The sequence below is a fragment of the Erythrolamprus reginae genome, chromosome 1, assembly GCF_031021105.1.
Source record: "Erythrolamprus reginae isolate rEryReg1 chromosome 1, rEryReg1.hap1, whole genome shotgun sequence".
In the NCBI taxonomy this organism is placed as follows: Eukaryota; Metazoa; Chordata; class Lepidosauria; order Squamata; family Dipsadidae; genus Erythrolamprus; species Erythrolamprus reginae.
Genome location: NC_091950.1, coordinates 296,173,225 through 296,196,608, shown reverse-complemented (window position 1 = coordinate 296,196,608; position 23,384 = coordinate 296,173,225). Strand labels below are relative to the sequence as shown.

The 23,384-nt window shown below is 40.5% G+C and overlaps 1 protein-coding gene across 1 annotated transcript in view; it reads left to right on the top strand.

Annotated features, from left to right (window-relative positions):
* Nucleotides 1–22,548, top strand: part of PREP (prolyl endopeptidase) — a 71,645-nt gene extending 49,097 nt beyond the window's left edge. The window contains exons 11-15 of the mRNA XM_070733291.1: nucleotides 9,480–9,616; nucleotides 14,212–14,306; nucleotides 17,930–18,061; nucleotides 21,199–21,355; nucleotides 21,814–22,548. Coding sequence (XP_070589392.1) covers nucleotides 9,480–9,616; nucleotides 14,212–14,306; nucleotides 17,930–18,061; nucleotides 21,199–21,355; nucleotides 21,814–22,108 — 816 coding nt within the window. The 3' untranslated portion in view covers nucleotides 22,109–22,548. The remainder of the gene's footprint in view (nucleotides 1–9,479; nucleotides 9,617–14,211; nucleotides 14,307–17,929; nucleotides 18,062–21,198; nucleotides 21,356–21,813) is intronic.
* Nucleotides 22,549–23,384: the final 836 nt, after the last annotated feature.

The following is a 23,384-nucleotide window of genomic DNA, read 5'->3' as shown; positions in this document are numbered from 1 at the left end:
CAGTTTTTTTATAAGAAAGGATATGTTTTGTAAACAACATAGCCTACACACCTTTCCCCTCCTATTTTCCCAGCAAAAATCCTGTGAAGTAGGCTGATGGACTCAGCCGGCTTTCTTCCTTAAGCCGGGACTTGAATTCAAGGTCTTCTGCTTACTAGCTTGGTGCCTTAACCACTAAAGTGGCTCAACATGTCTCTGCAGTAATCTTGGCTTAGCTATTGAGAATGATGGATGAGGATCACTGTATTTAGTGTGAGGTCTTCTATTGCTTTCTCCAGTGATGTTTATGTAGTATCAAGGAAAATGGCCATAGAGGAAAAAAGAGCATTGATCAGAGAGATGAGGATGTACCTGCCACAGCTGAAAGAACCCAATCTGTATAGTCTGGAGGACAGAAGGAAAAGGGGGGACATGATCAAAACATTTAAACATGTCATAGGGTTAAATAAGGTTCAGGAGGGAAGTGTTTTTAATAGGAAAGTGAACACAAGAACAAGGGGACACAATCTGAAGTTAGTTGGGGGAAAGATCAAAAGCACCGTGAGGAAATATTATTTCACTGAAAGAGTAGTAGATCCTTGGAACAAACTTCCAGCAGACTTGTAAATTCAGTAACTGAATTTAAACATGCCTGGGATAAACATATATCCATCCCATGATAAAATACAAAAAATAGTATAAGGGCAGACTAGATGGACCATGAGGTCTTTTTCTGCCGTCAGTCTTCTATGTTTCTATAGATACGATACAAATGGTGCCTATGGCATGGCCTGTGTTGGGAGATACTATTTCCACATGGACTGGAGTTGAAAGGAAGGTTCTTAAGCAGAACATTATAATGCTTAAGGCACATTTTCAGCCACCACATCACTGAATTTGGTACAATAAGAGAGTGATTTGTGGGGGCAGAAAAGCAGGAGCTATTTGCATTCCCAAGGCACTAGGTTACTACTGCTGCAAATGTGGACCCATCTAGATGAAACTCATGGGATCTTTGGGAGGGAGAAGGCACACAGTAGATTCATGAGGGGGACCTATGGCACACATGCTGGAAGTGGCATGCAGAGTCATCTCTCCAGGCACATAAGCTGTTGCCTGTTGCTCTTCCAGGTTCTGGCGCACTAGCCAGCTGGTCTTCATTCACATGGGAGCACCGGGAACTGGAAGAACAGCCACCTGGTGCGCATGTACATGCTGGGAAGATGATCTTCCAGTTTCTGGCACGGGAATATGCACCAGCCAGTTGGTCTTTGTGGACGCATGCATGCCAGAAACCAGAAGACCAGGTGGCTGGTGCACAGGGACTTGCCGGAAACAGGAAGATCATCTTTGTCAGCGTTCTAAATAGCATCTGAGAAATAAACCAAGTCCCAGTCCAATTCTCTCAATGAGAGCTTGATTTATGAACAGAACCATGTTAGCTACGCCATTGTCATTCCGATTCTGAATCCTTCCCAGAATCCCACCTAGATTAAGGTTCATCTTACATCCCGCACACCCACAAGTTCATCACGAGAGCCAGTCTGTGTGCAGGGGCTTATCAACTTCCTCTTCTCTTCAGTTGAGGCAGAACGAATGGTGGCCTTGGCTTGGAGAGAAAGGAATCTTTGGTTGTGTCTAGTAACTTTCTCCTCTGACTACTCACTACCCCTCCCATCCCCCCTTGGGTTGTGTCAGGCTGAACTCTCTCACTCCACTTGAAGACTTTGGCCTGACAATCTTCCTGGTACATGGATGCGCACCGGGAGGCTGTTCTTCTAGTTTCCAGCATGCGCATGCACACTGGCCATCTGGTCTTCATGCAAATATGCCAGAAACCAGAAAACCAGGTGGCCTTTGCACATGTGTGTGCCAGAAACTGGAAGATCATCTTCCTGGTGCATACATGCACACTGGATGGCTGCTCTTCTGGTTTCTGGCATGCATATGCGCACCGGTTACCCGAGTCTTCGGAGAGGGGTGGCATACAAATCTAATAAATTATTATTATTAATTATTATTATTATTATTACCTTATCTTTGAGCATGCATGCACACCAAAAATGGGAAGACAGGTGGCCAATGTGCTTGCACACACCAGAAACCAGAAGATTATCTTCCAGGTGCACGCATTGGCACCGGGTAGCTTTTCCTCTGGTTTCTAGCATGTGCGCATGCACGCACATGCCCCTGTTTCGGCACCTGGTACCGAAAAGGTTTGCCAACATTGGCATAGATATTCAGGACAACTCACATTTATCAAACTCGTTCTTGAAGTTCATAAAGAACTAATACATCTTTAAATATTCTCAGCATTAACGTTTTTCCATTGCTTGAGTGAAGCATCACCAGTCATGGATGGTCTCCATTGTCATAAACAGTGTTCCATTGTTCTCGTTGGCAGCAGATACTTTAAAATCTGCTAAATAGACAGATGAGAAACTACTTCTCAGGGAAGAGCGACCAAACGTGCATTAGTTTTTGAAAGTAGGAAAGACAGGTTTAAAGAAATTTGTGGAAAGCTTAATTGCTTTCATGTGCATATCGGAGTTTCTAAAATTGCATGACAAGTCTAATCACTGATCTGAAACTCCGTTCAGCATCTCTCTGGAAGCCATGTGCCAAGTGCAAAAAAATGTATGTGGGGCGAGGGCAGGGGTCCCCCACCTTTTGGACCACAGGGACCACTAAATTCATAACTTTAAATCCCACAGACCTCTAATATGATATGCCTAATGACTGGCTGTCTGGGAGTGGCTAAGTGGTCATGTGACTGGATGGGCAACATGACGTTATTTACATTGAGGGGTGCTTCATCAGCCTCTACTTGCCCCTCCTCTCCCATCCACTCCCCTCGGCATCCAGGAGCCTTAGGGCCCCCATAGGAAGTAGTTCTTGGGGCTAACGAGGCACCAAAAGAAAGAGTTGGCAAAATAATAATAATAATAATTTATTGGATTTGTATGCCGCCCCTCTGGGGCGGCTAACAACAATGATAAAAACAGCATGTGACAATCCAATAATAAAACAATTAAAAACCCTTATTATAAAACCAAACATACACACAGACACACATGCATAACTTATAATGGCTGGCTCAGTTCACATTAGATCTGACCGAGAAGGAGGCTCACTATGAGCATCGGCTTTCCAAGCAGAGGAAAGAGCTGCGGAAGTGCAAGGCCAGGTCCTGGCCACTTGGGGGCTCAGCAAGCTGAGATGATTAGCGAGTTCCAGGCCATGATGCAGTCCCACTAGAACAAGACCCTCCAGCTCTTTGCCACCCATCACTGGCACTTCCTTTCAGCTCTCGCATAAAACCCCGCACCAGGAGGCCAAATGTTCTGTCTGGGTGCCCCCAGACTTCAGCACCAACTGGAAAAAGCAGCCAGACACGCTGGTAGAAACAAAAGCACTTTATAATTTGAAAATAAACACAGAGGAAAACCTGTTCTTCCCCACAGGCAGGCTATGAGCCTTCACAGCAGACCTCTTGCTGGCACACCCACCTTTTCCCCTCAAGGTTTCAGTATTCAAAGTCACAAGCCAGAATTCCAAGACGCCAAAGATCACAGCCAGGTCTCACGACTCCCAAAGATAATTCTCCACAAACCAGGAAGGGTGGGTCTGCCTTTTTAGCCTTTCCGGAGAGCACCACACCCAAACCCAGCTGTTGCCCATTCAGTGCTTGAAGTACCTGGCTAATTGTCCCCTTCGTTGGATTGCCCTTCTCTGCCGGAAATCTATTATTCCTTGTGCCTGGTCATCTAAAGAATCCAGGCTGCTTGCTGGGGAGAGCTCCCCCTCGGGCTGAGATTCCTCCTCCTCGTCTGCCTGAACCTCCTCTCCCTCCTGTTCCTCATCCTCCCCCCCTGAGCAGAGAACCGGCAGAGGGTCAGCTGTTCCCTGTTCCTCATCCTCCCCCTCTGAGCAGAGAGCCGGCAGAGGGTCAGCCGTTCCTTGAGGGGCCTCAGACGGAATCACAACACCAAAGCAGACCCCAAGTCGGAATTTCTGTCCCCCTGTGACCTACACAAAAAGACCCCAAAGGTGGAGACGCTGCAGCAACACAAACATTCATTGCACTAGTATGGAAGAATTTTGCTTTAGCAATACTGTATCTTAAATGATAGAGAATACTGTTTTATTTTATATGAAATAGTCTTTCAACTTCCTTTCATATACTGTATATAAGTAGAATTAAATTACTTCAAAATCATTTGATTTGTTTTATATCAAACTTTTTTATATATTTAATTTTTTTTAAAGGTTAAACAAAACTATTTCTTTACTTTGGTCAAGTAAGGAGAATAAGAACCAACAGGCAACATACAGTACGTGTATTACAAAAATACATGTACTGTATGTTGCGTGTTGGTTTATTTTAAATTAATTCATTATTTTATTTTTTTAAAATACAACTCATTAATCTTTTACCTTCACTTCTGGATTTCTGTTTGAAGTTTTTTGAAATTTGTCCTTGTTCTTCCATTTCTCTCCCATCCACCTACTCACCCACCCCGGCCACCTACTGAGCTTATTTGCTGCCAGGCTGCCAAATTCGCTAACGAGGGATTTTTCTAAATGACTGGCTTCTGGCACTTGGCCTTGATCAGCATGACACTGCTTCTTGTTTCATGAATGGAAAATAGAAAAATGAACTTTACTGAAGGGCTTCCTTGATTATTTATCATGAGTCTTCTATTTTTCATAACAGCCTTGTGACTGGACCCTTCATTATATTACTGTATTATCATAGCCAGCCTCTCTTTTACTCAAAAAAATCAGCTTCAGGACCACCATGGGGATTCAGAGAAAAATTAGTTGGCACCCAAGCTACATCTGAGTCTGATAGACTAGATGTAAAGGCATTGGTTTATGCTGAACCTCCATTTTTCCCTCAAAAAAATCCCTTCATAAAGTCCAATTAATCAGTATAAGTTCTTTGAAGAATTCATTATTTTGATATGTTAGCATTCTCTTAGAAACATAGAAGACTGACGGCAGAAAAAGACCTCATGGTCCATCTAGTCTGCCCTTATACTATTTCCTGTATTTTATCTTGCAATGGATATATGTTTATCCCAGGCATGTTTAAATTCAGTTACTGTGGATTTACCAACCACGTCTGCTGGAAGTTTGTTCCAAGGATCTACTACTCTTTCAGTGAAATAATATTTTCTCACGTTGCTTTTGATCTTTCGCCCAACTAACTTCAGATTGTGTCCCCTTGTTCTTGTGTTCACTTTCCTATTAAAAACACTTCCCTCCTGAACCTTATTTAACCCTTTAACATATTTAAATGTTATTCTCTTCTTAAATATGAGATATGTTATCTGGTCCTAGATACTTGCAACTTTTAAAAATGTTCATTTCTATAATATTGAAGAATAATTAGCAAGTTATTTGAAAAAGTAGGATCCCATTATCCAGGGGTAATTTTTCCCCAGCTGTCTACTAATTGGGGCCACACTCCAGAAAGTAGTTTTACAGCCAAGAGCTAAAAAGCTAAAAGGGTCATATGTGTTTAAAGGTAATTATGAATTAAGGATATATGGCAATATAAAACATTATTTAAGCTTTAAACAATTTGTCCCATTTTGTAACATTCAGAATTATAGTTTTAAAATTGTTGGAGATTTCTGAGCTACAGTCAAGACACATGAGGTCCTAGGACAGTGTTTCTCAACTATGGTAACTTTAAGACATTGTTTTTTATTTGTTTGTTTGCTTGTTTTTTTGTCAGACATGTACAAGATAGAAGGTGGAGGTATAAACATAAACATAAGCAAAGAACAGATAAATGAGGACAATAGGACAGTAAGATAGGGATGGTAGGCATGATGCTGCACTTATGCCCATCCCTTACAGATCTCTTAGGAATGGGTTGAGGTTGACTGTAGACAGTCTAAGGTTAAAGTTTTGGGATTTGGGAAAGATACCACAGAGTCAGGTAGTGAATTCCAGGCATTGATCACTCTGTTGCTGAAGTCGTATTTTCTGCAGTCAAGTTTGCAGTAGTTTGTATTAAGTTTGTATCTTATTGTGTGCTCATGTATTGTTATGGCTGAAGCTGAAGTAGTCATTGACAGGTAGGACATTGCGGCAGATGTTTTATGAACTACATGTAGATCAGTTCAAAGGCGACAACATTCTAACTTTTCTAAAACCAAGATTTCAAGTCTGGTGGCATAAGGTGTTCTGTTGCAAGGGGAGTAGTGGATTGTATTGTAGTACATTGTATTAATGTCCGGAATGCAGTGCTGGTTCCACACAAGTGAGCTGTATTTGAGAATTGGTCTAGCGAATGTTTTGTACGCTCTAGTAGTAGACTTCAATTCATAGAATTCCCCAGTGAGGATGAGTGGAATTAACATCTAGTTGCAAAAATAGCTCTTGCCTCATTTCATTAGCACCCAGGAAGGGTGCTTTCAGTTTCTTTTAAAGAATATTTTTTTCTTACTTATTTAAAAAATAATCAGGGTAAACGTTCTATGATTTTTAAAGCTTTAAGTCATCATTCACTGAACTGATTGCCCTCATATTACTAGGGCTACAATTCCTTGAATTCCTACTCAGGTTATCCTTTGACTATGCTGGCTGGGAATTCCAGAAGAGGTAATTTAAACACTTCTGGGGGTTGTCTAGTCGGGGGAGTGGGATTTCTAGTGACATAGAGATCCCACATTCTCCATATGTGGGATCTCTATGTCACTATATATGTTCTAGATCAGTGAGTGCCCAAACTGGAACAGATGTTCCAGTTTCTCATCTACACATCTGGGTACCAGAAACCTGAAGACCAACTGGCTGGCACACCCACGCCTGCGTTTGCAGACCATTTTTCAAGCCTTTTTCTGGCCGTTTTCTGGGCTCTTTTCAGGTCATTTTCTGACACTCCAGCACTTGTGAAAACAAGCTGGCTGGTGCACCCAAAACCAGAGCAGCTGGTGATGGCACACATGCTCACAGAGCGAGCTCTGTGTGTTACCTCTGGCCCACATACGATAGGTTTGCCATCACAGTTGTAGATACTAAGTCAATATAAAGTAATGCCTCAGAAATATGTAGCATGTTCTTCACTGGACAAAATAGAACAGCGACCGATTAGGTCCCACAGAGTTGGCCTTCTCCAGGTCCTGTCGACTAAACAATGTCGTTTGGCGGGTCCCAGGGGAAGAGCCTTCTCTGTGGCGGCCCCGACTCTCTGGAACCAGCTCCCCCCTGAGATTAGAACTGCCCCCACCCTCCTTGACTTCCGCAAACTCCTTAAAACCCACCTCTGCCGTCAGGCATGGGGGAACTGAAATATCTTCCCCAGGCCTATACTGTTTATGTATGGTATGTTGTGTGCATGTTTGTTTGATTTTTAAAATTATGGGTTTTTAGCTTTCTAATTATTAAATTTGTATTATATATTGTTTTCTGTTGTTGCTGTGAGCCGCCCCGAGTCTGCGGAGAGGGGCGGCATACAAATTTAATAAGTAAGTAAGTAAGTAAGTAAGTAAGTAAGTAAGTAAGTAAGTAAGTAAGTAAGTAAGTAAGTAAATAAGTAAATAAGTAAATAAATAATATCTAGAGAAAGCTATTGTGTGAACCAGTGATTAATTTCAGAATGCAGTCAAGTATTCTTGCCTAAAGATTATATAGGACAGCTTTCCTCAATCTGAAATGCACGATTTATGAAATTCAATTACCAGAATTCATATGATAATTCTAGGGCTTGGAAGTTGACATCTGAAAATTATCTCATTTAGGGGAGAAATCTTATAGTAGCACTGGAAATAAAGGCTACTCATTCATTAATTCCTTCTTAGACATCTTTTTGACAACATTCAGGAATTCTGCTAAAAGCCTTTAAAATGTAAAATTATTTTTAAAGGGGCCTATGAGGTGATTAGGAAGAAAAGACAAAACCCATCTGAAACCAGAGTGTTCCAGTATTCAGAATAGCAGCAAAATCAGACATGGCAAATAAACCTGTTCTCTACAGTTTTAACATCTGGCAAGATAACAAAAAGATTTTGGAAGAGCCAGGATGTGATTATACCATTATCGAACATAAAAACCATTTAACATTTTGACTGTCTTTATGCTTGCTGTTATAAATTTCATTTGGGTTCTGTTTTATTCTTTTTCTATACATCCATTGTTAATTAAACCTTAGCTTTATGAATATCCGTATCAAAACTCATATATTATGTGAGTCAGCAATTCCATCATAGAGGTTCTAGGCATTTTAACAGTAACAATCTCTCCATAGTAATTGATTTCTATCTTCTTGGGACCTCCATGAGTACATTTGATGTAAACTTTGTTTTGTTTCCAAATTATCTTAAATATTACAAAAGCCTTGCTGGATCAGCTAAGAGATGTCAAATTCAGTACTCAATACTAGTAAAATGCCAATCAGATACAGTAGACTCCAAATCACTTTTTCCATTGCATTTCCCAGAAAATAGAATTTAAATGATTCAGGGGGTAGTATAAAGTCAGCAAGCGCTTTATAAATTGATTTTTCATGAATTTGTTCTTTTTCATTTTTAAGATGCTATCAATTCATTGTCCATTGTCACATTTTGTAGCAACATATTTCATATTTATAATCACCATATATAATTATAAAAAATTAATCCTGGATAGTGTACATAATTCATGGTAGACTAAGCCTGAATAGCTGTCGATTTTCAGTTGTTGTTGAACTAGAGTTGGCCTCCTCCGGATCCCGTCGACTAAGCAATGCAGGTTGGTGGGGCCCCTGGGGGAGGGCCTTCTCTGTGGCCGCCCCGGCTCTATGGAATCAACTCTACCCCGATGTCCATACTGCTCCCACCCTATTGGCTTTTCGAAAGGCCATGAAGACCTGGATTTGGCGGCAGGCCTGTGGACCATGACTTAACAACTATCATGGCCAAATTGTATGAAAGTTATGTATGCATATCCGATGGATTAGTTTATTGGGGCTTTTAATTAATGTTTTACAGTTTAGGTTTATATTTGACTTATTTTTTATTGTTTTGTAATTTACACTGTTGTAAACTACCTTCAGGATTGGGCAGCATAGAAGTTGAATAAATAAGTAAACAAACTACAATTCCCAGCAGTTTTAGGTGACATGACCAATGCTAAAATATCCTGGTATTTTTAATCTGTAACATCCAGAGAGCCACAGGTTCTCACCTATCAGGATTATGGTATTGCCAAAATATATTAGCAGCATGTAAAACATCTTTTCGGGATGCTTATTATAAATAAGGATAATTAGCAACTTCTCTTCAGTGCTGATCTAGAATTTCTATAGACATTTAAATTTCTATTCTGTTAAATTTCCTTCTCATCTAGAAAGGAAATTCTTATTATACTTCCCAGCAAAATGTCTTCATTTCCCCATCCGTTTTGTTCAGGTAAAACAGTATCTGTGACTAATATGACTACAAGAATACTCCCAAGAATTCTCATCATTCAGAGTTTTTTTTTTTCCCCTTTCTTTTTTGTGTCAGGTCTTTTACCCAAGCAAAGATGGTACCAAGATACCAATGTTTATTATCCACAAGAAAGGAATTAAATTGGATGGATCTCATCCTGCCTTCCTTTATGGTTATGGTGGCTTCAACATATCTATCACACCAAGTTATAGGTAAGTTTTGTGAAAAAATGATTGAAACCTGAGAATAGGAATGCAAGTGTTATACCAGCTGAAGCTGAGCAAAGGATCAAGTAGGAGCCATGACTTTAGGATGACCCCAAATCATGGACTTACCCCTTCAGGGACACTGCAGTCTTCCCCGGAGACAAAATATGGGGATATAGAGCATCATTGATGCATAAACAATCATTGTTACAATTTAGTTTAGATGGTATTGATCATGCTCTTGGATGAAACAAAGGTGAATGGAGATAATGCATTCATTCTTCTTGATCTCTTAATAACTTTCAATATCGTAGATCAGGGGAGTCAAACTCAAGGCCTGGGGGGGGGGGGGTAGGATCCAGCCAGCGGGATGCTTAAATCTGGAAACAGCAAAGACCACCCTGCGGTGCCTCTACTAGCAAAACGTAGCTGGGGGGAGCATGGGTGGCCCTCATTTTCACTGGCAGAGGGTTGCACCAAAACCAGCGCTCGGGAGGCCATTTTCACTGGCAGAGTGCTCAGGCCATCACAGGCATCCCCAACATGAGTGACATTGAGCTGGCCATGCTGATCCTGGCCACGCCCACCCTGTCCCCCAAAGTCAATCACAACCCTGATGTGGCCCTCAATGAAATTGAGTTTGACACATCTCTGCCATAGATCATAGTATCCTTCTAGACTGGCTTTAGGAGTTGGGGATGAGTAGCACTTTGTTAGGCTGGTTTTCCTTTCTTCCAGGGTCAGTTCCAGTCAATGTTGATGGGCCAAGAGCTCCTTTCTTATTTAATATCTACATGAAGCCTCTCTGTGAGGTAATCCAACAGTTTGGGCTCAAGGTTAGGGTTTATGCCCCACTGTATATCTTCTGCCCCCCTCCACAGTGGTATTCCCCCCTCAGCGGGCTGCTTGAGTCTAAGTAAGACTGAGTGACTTTGTATGCATGGGACTTCTACTATCAAAGTTGTACCACCTCTGGCCCTAGATGAGGTGACATTGCCTGATATACTCGGTATGCAATCTGAGGATACACAAGCTCCTGCTGAACAAGCAGGTAGTAACAGTGGCTAAGGGGACCCTTGCACACTTTTGTATTGTACATCCATTCCTGGACTAGGAAGCTCTGTTTACTGTCACTTCTTTTAAAATCTCCCATTTACTCAATAAAAATCTGTTTGGGGGAGATAAGGGAGAGCTGAATCGCACCCATTCTCTTACGTTCCGCATAAGGTATCATTCAAACACTTCCCCACAATATGCCCCCATTTCATCTCCACACAGCATTTCTCCTCCCTAATTTTAAAGTCTCCTACAGATTCTTAATTCTACTGCAGACTATGTGGTCGGTTTATATTTTAGTTCCTTGTATAAAGCAGGACTTATTTGATATAAACCATGGAGGAAAGGAGGGAGGGAGGGAGGAAGGGAAGGAAGGAAGGAAGGAAGGAAGGAAGGAAGGAAGGAAGGAAGGAAGGAAGGAAGGAAGGAAGGAAGGTCCCCGCAATTCCAGAACAGATGACCTGGAAAATACTTATACTTCACCGGCATTCCACTTGTTTTCTTTCTACATGATGTCTGCCCTCATTTTTTTTTCTTGTTCTGTGCCTCTTATACAGTACCAATCACTCAACCAGAAATATATAGATACAGCCTGACAGTAAACACTAAATAAATGAGTCATACACCCAAAAGCAAGGAACACATTTTTTTGTTCTAGGTGGACTTCAAAACACTTTTATAACCTTCAAGCTTCAGATCTTTCAAACCTTCAAACTGTGAGCTCAGCAGGAAGATATAATTTTTTTGTGTCAGTTTATTATGTATTATATAAAAAGAATATGTCACATTGGTATACATATCCTGATGTCTGAAGGTTCTTTCTCTAAGCACTCTGTTCTACTTCAGGCATGCATAAGAGGAATATTGGCTCTGTAGCGAACCATTGCCTTGAACAGAGAACTAATTAGAATAAAATAGTCAAGCGAAATAGATCACACACAGTCTAAATGTCTAAGGTAGGAATAACTCTTTCTGTATAAAGAGTTATGTAGATAATTCGGACCAGAATATCTCCGAGACCGCCTTCTGCCGCACGAATCCCAGCGACCGATTAGGTCCCACAGAGTGGGCCTTCTCCGGGTCCCGTCAACTAAACAATGTCGGTTGGCAGGCCCCAGGGGAAGAGCCTTCTCTGTGGTGGCCCTGACTCTCTGGAACCAGCTCCCCCCAGAGATTAGAACTGCCCCTACCCTCTTCGCCTTTCGCAAACTCCTTAAAACCCACCTTTGTCGTCAGGCATGGGGGAACTGAGATATCTCCCCCGGGCCTATACAATTTATGTATGGTATGCTTGTGTGTATGTCTGTTTAATAATGGGTTTTTTTAATATTTTAAATTGTAAATTATTAGATTTGTTATAAACTGTTTTTATTGTGTTGTGAGCCGCCCCGAGTCTACGGAAAGGGGCGGCATACAAATCTAAATAATAATAATAATAATAATAATAATGATGATGATGATGATGATGATGATGATGATGATGATATTTGGGGGAAACATGGAATCTTTTCCAGGATGTTCTTGTATTTTTCTAGTATGTTATTTTTACTCTCTCAACATTAGACTCCATTTATTTTCAATAGCATTTGACAGCAGGCTTCTTTCCTATCCTTTTTCCTTTTGTGATCATTAATTGTAACATGGTTAATAGTATTTAGCCTTGATTAATGACTCTGACATCTTTGTAATTAGTTTCAGTTCTCTTGCTTTATGCGCTAACATAAGAGAGAGTGAGCTTTCCCCCCACATTTATGCAGATATCCCAAGACCCCCATTAGATTGCTTCAAATTATAAACATGCAAACACAGTCGTTTCTTTGAAATGGAGAATAATCTAAAAATAAATAATCATTTATGCCAAGTAAACAAAGCTTTGGAAGTGGCAGATCATGCCTCCCTCCAATTAATCCAGTTAAAATTGTTCCCAAAATTATGAATAGATTTATTTCACAAATAAAACCAATAAAACATGGTACTGTCAAAACCAGCTAATATAAATGCCCAGGTTGATGAAGAGGTAAGGAGAAGAAAAGGAAGGGTTTTTTTTTTTTTAAATCTAATTAATTAATTCTCACACAGAAAGATGGCATTAACTTTTACTTCAACAATGCTTTTTTTTGCACGTTTTCTAAAAGCTGCATTCCTTTTATGCTTGGTATGTCTAATTTATTTTTATTATTTGACAGGGATTATTTTTAAAAAAATTAAACTTCTATTTGTGGCATTCCAAGCTGTAAAATAAACTTTCCTATGCAGCTTTCATCCACATGTGCTCAGGAAATAATTATGTAGATATAAAATTATGTAGATATAAAAATAGAGTTCAGATTTCTAGGCTGGGATATCTAAATAAATTCTAAGTTAGAATGTCTAAATATTCCTTAGGATTACTAAATTATAGTAAATATCGCAGAAGTATTATGGGTTCTCCCTGTCTAGCATTGTTGCAAATATATGAATTATTTAATATTGAAGTGACCTTTAATACAGTTGAATTAACTTAGAATAAGCAGGTAAATAAGTTGGCAGGCAGATATATAGATGCTTTCTTCTAAGTTGAACATACCAAGAACTTTTCCTTTCTAGCATCTAAGCTTCAAGAGTAAAGTTGCATAAATGAATTACAGGTAGTCGTTGACTTAAAATCATTTAACAGCCATTATAACAGTGCTGAATAAAGTGATTTAGTTCCTCTTGTGACTGTTGAAGTGTCTCCACTGTCACATGACCTGACAGTGGACATGTGTTTACAATGGTTGCAACATTCCAGGGTCACATAATCGTCACCTGTGACCTTCCAAGTAAGCTTCCAATAAGCAAAGTCAATGAAGGAAGCCATATTTGGTTGGGGTCTACGTAATTTATTAAAACCCATGGCAAAAATGTCAGGCACAACCTAACGATCGCCTTGCTTAGGGATGATAGTTCTGGTTGCAATTGTGAATAGAAGTCAAGGACTATCTGTATTTCCATACATGAAATATAAAGTTAGAAAAACTTTACTTTTCATTGACTTTAGATCAGTGCTATGAGAGGAAGAATTGAAATAATTTTTGCTCAGTGAATTAGATTTTCTGAATGAATCATGGAAAGATTTTTCATTACAATATGTACAATTTTTCATTGCAATATGTACAATATACAGTAGTACCTCTAGATACGAGCTGCTCCACATGCGAGTATTCCAAGTTACGAGCCACAAAGGGAGAGAAATTTCTGTTCCAGATCTGAGCTCAAATTCAGGATACGAGCCAAGCGTCCACTAGATGGCACAAGAATCCTTGCTTCTGGTTATCTTGGAGGGGAAAAACAAAGTCTAAAGCCATTTGTTCCAGATACGAGTTGTTCGACATACAAGCTCCCTTCTGGAACGAATTAAACTCGTATCTAGAGGTACTACTGTACATATGTACAATATGTAAAATATTTTCTCCTTTGAGAAAAGCCATCTCTTGCTACTGCTGTGTGTTAGCTCCAGCTGATTCCAAAGGCCATAACTTGCCTGTATTTAACTATTAATTGAGGCTGTTTTTATTACTTTGCAGTGTATCAAGGCTTATTTTTATAAGGCACCTAGGCGGCATTCTAGCTGTGGCTAATATCAGGGGAGGTGGCGAATATGGCGAGACCTGGCACAAAGGTAAGATTTTATATTGCAAAAACAACGTTGGTCAGTGGAAAGCTGATTTTGATTTCAGCTTTCATTTGTTTGCCTTACTATTCATTACTCATTTTTATGCTCTGGATCAAAGTTTCAAACCCTGAACATTACGTCACATCATAAAACATCACAGTCACATATTTATTAAAATCTCTCACACTTCTTAATTCTTTCAAAAAATGTTGTTCTCGGTTGCATTTTTTTTCAAAGAATGCTTGAAAAATATGCAGGCGTCTCTCTTACTTTTCATGTTAGCATTTTGTGACTTGCAGTATTCACTGTTTTCCCAATTTATAGAGTTTACTAATAATTTGGAAGAGGAACACAATGGTTTCAAGAAATATAAAGCGCCCATGGCAGCATTTTAATGCCCCAGGCGAAGTATCTGGCAATAACTGGAAATCAACTGATGAGCTTTAATGTGTATGTTAATAACGGTCACATTGTCCTGAATGGCCTTTATTTCCATATTTCTTGGCATAATAGGCATTTCAGACTGCATATTTGTAGTAACTAGAGATCTGTTTGTATATCTTAGTGCGGCCGTTCCTAGATTGCATGGAAAGATATGTGATGTCTGTTTTTGTCTTATATTTTCATATGATTTTTACGTTGTTTTAATTCTTAATTGAGAGATGTCCGACATACCAACCCGGATAAGACAGAGTGGCTGTGGGTTTTGCCTCCCAAGGACAATTCCATCTGTCTGTCCATCACCCTGGGGGGGGAATTATGGACCCCCTCAGAGAGGGTCCGCAACTTGGGCGTCCTCCTCGATCAACAGCTCACGTTAGAGAACCATCTTTCGGCTGTGGGGAGGGGGGCGTTTGCCCAGGTTCGCCCGGTGCACCAGTTGCGGCCCTATCTGGATCGGGAGTCATTGCTCACAGTCACTCATGCCCTCATCACCTCGAGGATCGACTATTGTAATGCTCTCTACATGGGGCTACCTTTGAAAAGTGTTCGGAGACTTCAGATCGTGCAGAATGCAGCTGCGAGAGCAATCATGGGCTTCCCCAAATATGCCCATGTCACACCAACACTCCGCAGTCTGCATTGGTTGCCGATCAGTTTCCGGTCACAATTCAAAGTGTTGGTTATGATCTATAAAGCCCTTCATGGCACCGGACCAGATTATCTTCGGGACTGCCTTCTGCCGCACGAATCAGCCTTCTCCGGGTCCTGTCAACTAAACAATGCCATTTGGCGGGACCCAGGGGAAGAGCCTTCTCTGTGGCGGCCCCGGCCCTCTGGAACCAAATCCCCCCAGAGATTAGAATAGCCCCCACCCTCCTTGCCTTTCGTAAGCGCCTTAAAACCCACCTCTGCTGTCAGGCATGGGGGAACTGAGATATTCTTTCCCCCTAGGCTTCTACAATTTATGCATGGTATGTTTGTATGTATGATTGGTTTTATAACAAGGGTTTTTAGCTGTTTTTAGTATTGGATTGTCACATGCTCTTTTTACCACTATTGTTAGTCGCCCCGAGTCCATGGAGAGGGGCGGCATACAAATCCAATAAATAAATAAAATAAATAAATAAATCTCCACCCCATGTCCACTCAATGAAGCAGAAATAATTTGTCAGTGTCTGGAGGCTGTTAGGGTTTGGATGGGTGTTAATAGGCTCAGACTCAACCCCGACAAGACGGAGTGGCTGTGGGTTCTGCCTTCCAAGAAAGCTTCCATCTGTCTGTCCATCACTCGGGGGAGGGGGACTTTTGACCCCCTCAGAGAGGGTCCGTAACTTGGGCGTCCTCCTCAATCCACAGCTGACAATGGAACTTCATCTTTGGGTTGTGGTGAGCGGGGCGTTTTCCCAAGTTCACCTGGTGAACCAGTTGCGGCCCTATTTGGACAAGAAGTCTCTACTCACAGTCACTCATACCCTTATCACCTTGATGTCTGACTACTGCAATGCTCTCTACATGGGACTACCTTCTAAGAGTATTCGGAAATTACAAATCGTGCAAAATGCAGCCACACAAACAATCATGAGCCTTCCTAGGTATGCCCATGTTTCTCCAGCACTCCGCAGACTGCATTGGCTGCCGATTGGTTTCTGAACACATTTCAAAGCATTATATTTTGTTCACTTTAGTTCTTTTGAGTTGTTTGCTGAGAAAGAAGTCTAGTGGTTAAGGCACCAGGCTAGAAAATGGGAGACCCTGAATTTAAGTCCCACCTTAGCCATGAAAGCAAGCTGGGTGACTTAGGAACCAGTCACTCAGCCCAACTAATGTTGTGTTTGGGCTTGGGCCAGCCGTTGCTCCCACAGATGGGAGAGATGCGGCACAAAGTGAGTGCGAAAGCCTGGCTGACAGCCAGGAAGACGTGGCAGACAGCCATGAGGATGAGGCTACTGGTTCAGAGGAGTTGGCAGACAGCACGCAGGACCCAGCAGACAGCCCAGGGGATTTGGCATGCAGTCCCTCAGACAGTCTCTCTTCAGATCGATTCATAGACATGCGTAGCCGAAGAGCCATGCAAAGGAGGGCTCACTTGAAGGATTATTACAGGTGATCAGAGTAGCACCTGGGCTGGATGTGGTTCCCTTAATGAGGGCTAAAGGTATAAAAGGGAACAGAGGCACAAGGCAAACTGTGGCTGTTTATCTGTGTTACTTTGTGGTTCCTGCTCTGAAGTTTCTGGTCTGTGCCTTTGGATTTCAACCCAGCCTTTTCAGCCACGTGGGAGGTGAAACCTCTGGGACTTGCTGTTTGCTCTAAAGATTCAAAGGACTCCTGAAACGTTTCTGCTCCATGCAGGTTGTCTTTGTTTGCTTTTTCCTGTGTTTTGTAATTGGCTGAATTACGCCTTGCACTATCATTATTTCCTGACACTAAGGACTGTTTTGGTTAACTCTTTTTTGTTTGTTTAATACAAGTTTGCTGATTAGAAGAGCACGTGTGTGTTTGATTTCTTTTCCTTGGACTATTACGAATTGCCTGAGCCCAGTCAGGCAGAACAACTAATCTCACAAATTGTGAGGAAAATAGAATGAGGAAGATGTGTTAAATATGTTCACCCCCTTGAGTTATTTGTAAAAATAATAAATGCAGGATACAAATGATTTTTTTAAAAAAACCTTGGTCTCACAATGAAGATCCATGTGTTTGAAACCAAGTTTCATACTTGTTTTTAAAAATTCTCATTCATCTGTTTTCCATAGAGTTATGCATTTTAAAATGCTATGGGGGGGGGGAGGAAGATTACAGTTTCCATTAAAATCTAGGTAACTTTTTTTCAGGGCTACTCATAGTCATATTGTTCAATGTAAGGCTTTTAGATGGGGTGCGTTATTAGGAACATTACCTAAAATAGTAGTGGAGTTTTATTTTGTACTTTCCAGTCTTCAGCATATTTATGCATTATTCAAAGCTTTTGAAAGCATTAAAGTTATTGGCAGAACCCTCTTCTGATTCTTTTGTTGAAAGAGATCTCTATTGTCTTTTGTATTCCCAACTGCATAAATTATTTAAAATGCTCAGGGAGATGAAAAGTCATCCCAAAATGTGCTTTTCGTACCTCCCTGCATTATGCTGGGATCCAAAGCCTGTATGAGTTTTGAAGGAGTTAATTGTTTTTTCTCTGTTCTTAGGTGGAATCTTGGGCAATAAACAAAACTGCTTTGATGACTTCCAGTCTGCAGCTGAGTATCTTGCCCAGGAGGGATATACATCTCCAAAAAAGCTGACTATTAATGGAGGTTCAAATGGAGGCCTCTTAGTTGGTAAGTTCAGAGGCTATATATTCCTGTTATTTGATTGCCTTGGATGGGAATGCAAAAGCAACTTGGGGATATGCGAGGAAAGGTCTTAAAGAGCCTCAGTGGTGCAGTGGTTAGAGTGCAATGCTGCAAACTACTTCTGCTGATCACTGGCTGCCAGCAGTTTGGCAGATCAAATCCTCTGTAGGCTCAAGGTTGACTCAGCCTTCCATCTTTCCAAGGTTGGTAAAATGAGGATCCAGATTGTTGGGGGCAATATGCTTACTCTCTGTGGACCGCTTAGAGAAGGCTGTGAAGCAGTATATAAGTCTAAATGCTATTACTTTGCTATTAAAAGTCCATTTTTTAGCATTCACCAACACTCTTTTTAACAGACTCCACATTCAGACATCATAGAAATGTGCAAAGTGCTCATTGGTACATCCAGTGATGATAAATGCATGTACATGTGCATTTGCCAGAGCACCGGAAACTCAAAGACCAGCAGGCTGGCGTGTGCATGCCTGTGTTTTGGTTGGTTTGGGGGCCATTTCCAGCCAGTTTTTTGGGCCATTTTCAGGTCACTTTTCGGTCATTTTCAGGCTGTTTCAGTCCCCAAAATGGCCCACAAATGACATGAAAACAGCCCAGACAACAACCCAGGAAATGGCCCATTTAATGGCCCCTTTTCATGCCATTTTTGGCCTGAAAAACTGCCTGAAATTGCCATAGGTTCACCATCATGGAATACATCTGTCTGTAAAAACTATATGCATAATGTATTGGCTAGGAAATCTACACCAGTGTTTGTCAACCTGGGGTGTTGGGATTCCTTTGGGGGTCAAATGACCGTTTCACAGGGGTCGCCTAAGACCATGGGAAAAGACAAATTTCCCATGGTGTTAGGAACTAAAGCTTCTATTCTCGCGCCTTGGAACATATTTTTACAATCCGACCAATCAGGTGTTTACAGTGGGGGTGTCCCTCTGACCTTCCTGCCAATCAGCTTAAAGCTCTGTTGGGAGAATTGGCGCTAGACTTATGATTGGGGGGTCACCATAACATGAGGAACTGTATTAAGGAGTCTTGGCATTAGAAAGGTTAAGAACCATTGAATTCTACACAAAGAATTCAGTACAGTACATAAAAAGATAGATTTCAAACCTCCAACTATGTTAAAGTATAAAATCTTACTCTTTCAAGGCAAAGACTGCCTAAGGATAATGAGTTCTATAGCCCAGGACATCTAGAGGACACTAAATTGAAAAATATTCTACTGGGAAAACACAATTCATATTTGTATCCAACTTAAGTAATTATTAGACATTCACTTCTGCCCATGTTTAATTGCCAGGTACTATTTTTGCTCTATGTTGTCCTTCTTGTGTACCTGCTAATTGATGATCCAGACGTGGACTTTTTTTTTCCTTTGAGGCTGGGAATTGTACTTACAGTGTTCTAGAAAAAACATCTGTAATAATAATAATAATAATAATAATAATAATAATAATAATAATAATGTATTAGATTTTTATGCCGCCCCTCTCCAAAGAGGTAGGCAGGTAGGAAAATAGAATAAATTGTGTTGTAGATTCATAATGCATAAAGTGGGATTTGGGGAGGCGTTCCCAATTTTTATTTTTATTTTTTGAATCTGTGGAGTGCTGCCTTCAAAATTTGAGCACCTAGTTGGTCTTGCCTAGGCCTCAAAAGGGGGGGAAATGATACAGAAATTTTATCAGAAAGGGCATAGGGAATACAAACTGTCCTCTAGTGCAGTGATTTTCAACCTTTTTTGAGTCCCAGCACATTGTTTACATTTACAAAATCCTGGGACACACCACCAACCAAAATGACACAAAATGACACTCTAACACAGTACATTTTATACATATAGTTAATAATATAGTTTCTAAATGTATTTATACTCAGCGTGAAACCTGGGCCTGTTCGATGAACACAAAAGGGATATCCTGGCAGGAATGGTAGTTTGGGGACTCATGTTTAATTTCCCCACGGACACCTGACCATGTCTCGCGGCACACTAGCGGCACACTGGTTGACAAACACTGCTCTAGTGTTTAAAATATAGAGTTTTGTTTTGTAGTTGTATTACACATTAGATACATGTTTTAATGTAGTCTGCCGCACGAATCCCAGCGGCCGATGAGGTCCCACAGAGTTGGACACCTCCCCCAGGCTTTTATAGTTTTCTGTATGGCATGCGTGTGTTGCATGATTTTTAAATGATGGGTTTTTAGATGCTTTTTTAATATTAGATTTGTTTACATTGTCACACTGTTTTATTATTGTTGTGAGTCGCCGCGAGTCTTCGGAGAGGGGCGGCATACAAATCTAATAAACTATTATTAATTTTTATTATTTAATCTCATCTTGGAAGTATCATCTGCTGCTAGTTTTTAAAGAAAACTGTTGCTTAACAGAATAACTGGAATTGGAAAGGACCTTGGCGGTCTTCTAGTCCAATCCATTGTTCACAGGAAACCCTATACCAGTGATGGCGAACCTTTTTTTGCCCAGGTGCCAAAAGAACATGTGCAATAGCGCACACACATACCCATAATGCAATGCCCTCCCCCATGTATGCCCCCACAATCTCCCCATGCTACCCTCACCCACATATGTGCACAGGTCTCACTGAAGCCTCTTGTAGGTCCATTGGGCCGTTTTTCGCCATCCACCATTCGCTTTCCTGAAGCCTGGGAAGAATGAAAATAGCCTCCCCCTGCCCTCCGGAAGGCCAAAAATCAGCTGGCCAGTGTGCATATGCATGCTAAAGCTAACATAGGGCAAAGCCTCACATGCCTTCAAATATGGCTCCACATGCCACCTGTGGCACACGTGCCATATGTTTGCCACCACAGCCCTATACCATCTCAGACAAATGGTTGTCCAATCTCTTCTTAAGAACCCCCAGCATTGGAGCACCAACAACTTCTGGAGATAAATCGTTCCACTGATTATTTTCTCAGGAAATTTATTCAATCTAGAACTAATTAGATTGGTTCTTTCCTCTGCTTTGATGCTGAAGTAACATTTGCTACTTCCTTACGTTTTCACACACTAGACCTTATCTGAAACTATTCTACAGTAGGTATTCAATCAATGCTAATAGGTGAGTATCTTTTTGACATTTTCAGCTGCCTGTGCCAACCAACGCCCAGATCTATTTGCCTGCGTGATTGCTCAGGTTGGAGTGATGGACATGCTAAAGTTCCACAAATTCACCATTGGCCATGCGTGGACTACAGATTTTGGCTGCTCAGATTATAAAGAACAATTTGATTGGCTGTTCAAGTAAGTAAAGAATATCTTCCTGTTTACATACAGTATACTCTACTAGACTGCTGAATAACTGTTCCTCCCCCATCCCCTAGAACTTTTGTTTATTTATTTTATTTTATTTAGAAAATGTATATTGCTGCCTATTCGCACATGGTGACTCAAGGCAGCTTACAGGGATATAAAAATACCATGTATAAAAAATAAAGCTAATAAAAGAAAATCTTCAAATAATAAATTCATAAAATGATAATCTTTTGAAGTAGAAGGCAGTATTGTTGTCCAAGGTTGATTCAGCCTTCCACCCTTCCATGGTGGACAAAAGGAGGGTCCAAATTGTTGGGGGCAATACGCTGACTCTAAAACCACTTAGAGAGGGCTGTAAAGCACTGTGAAGTGGTATATAAGTGCTATTGCTACTCATCTAGCTATTGAAGGTTCACAAAGTACAAATGCGTGTATCTCTTTTGCAGATATTCTCCTCTTCACAATATCAAAATCCCAGAAGGTGATGGAGTCCAATATCCTGCAATCCTACTTCTTACAGCTGATCATGATGACCGAGTGGTGCCTCTTCATTCCTTGAAGTTCATTGCTTCTCTGCAACATATTGTAGGTCGAAGCCCCAAACAAATCAACCCATTACTAATTCATGTTGACACCAAAGCTGGTCATGGTGCAGGCAAGCCAACAGCCAAAGTTATAGAGGAAGCCTCTGACATGTATGCCTTTATAGCAAGATGCCTAAATCTTGAATGGAGAGAATAGATCATTACTGTTTCAATTAGAAATCAAGGGCTTTAACAACATTTTAAAACGAACACTACACTCGGTGTAGTACTTACATTTAAGGACTGCCACTCCCGGCTTCCCATGAACTTGATATCCATTCTGCTTCTATTCGGTGTTTACTTTGCCTCCTCATTTTAGTTTCGATCGTACATTTTAAATAGCATGTTCTGATAAATAGACAGATTGCAGATGATGCTGTTATGTGGATTCTTAAAGAATCAAAATGTTGGTGATAAATATTCATACTCAATGGTTTTAATGTATTTTTTCTCCTTGTCAACATATCTGGCTCACTTGTAATTAAATGTAAGTACTGTTCCAGTATACGCTGTCAAATTGTATTTTCTTTGCAAACCTGGTAATCCCAAACATTGAGATTACTGCCAGTTCCTCCATTAAAACAATTGTACTACAAACACTGAATATTTTTGGGTTTTGTGTGGGTTCTCTTGATTAGTACACGGTAAACTACTTTGTAGATATTATCTCATCCATACAGTACATGCATATACATTCCTTGACTCATAGTACACATTGTTTGTTTATATTATGCATATATAATTCACAAAATAGTTAATTGTTCTTAAAAATAGAGACTAAACAAAAGACTAATAATGCAAACTGAAAAAAGAAATTTTATATTTACCAATAGTTTCTGGTTTACTTGGAAATACACTGATAATGATCATATGAAATATTATTGTAAAATATTACAAATTTTGCCCTAGTAATAAATATTGCCATTTCCTTTGGGAGAAAGGAAATAGCGGGAGAAAATGTTGTCTTTTCCAAAACGAGGAGATCGCTTATTTCTGACAGATACTCTTTGACATGTGGAATAATACCAATTTTAAATTTGTCAATTTCATTATTTTAGCCACCCCCATCCTTTATGCAAACATAATTCCTCGTAGAAAGTCAAATTAAAATCTGCATCTAGTTCAACATTATATTAGAAGAGAAGTGGCACACTGGTTAGAATGCAGTATTGCAGGCTACTTCTGCTGACTGCCGTCTGCCAGCAGTTTGGCAGTTTGAATTTCATCAGGTTCAAGGTTGACTCAGCCTTCCATCCTTCCAAGATAAGTAAAATGAGAACCCAGGTTGTTGGGGGCAATACGATGACTCTGTAAACTGCTTAGGGGTGTAAAGTCTAAATGCTATTGCTAGTGCTATTAACATATTCCACCTTTAAAGATTCTACCATAGAGTCTGTGGAGAGGGGCGGCATACAAATCTAAATAATAAATAA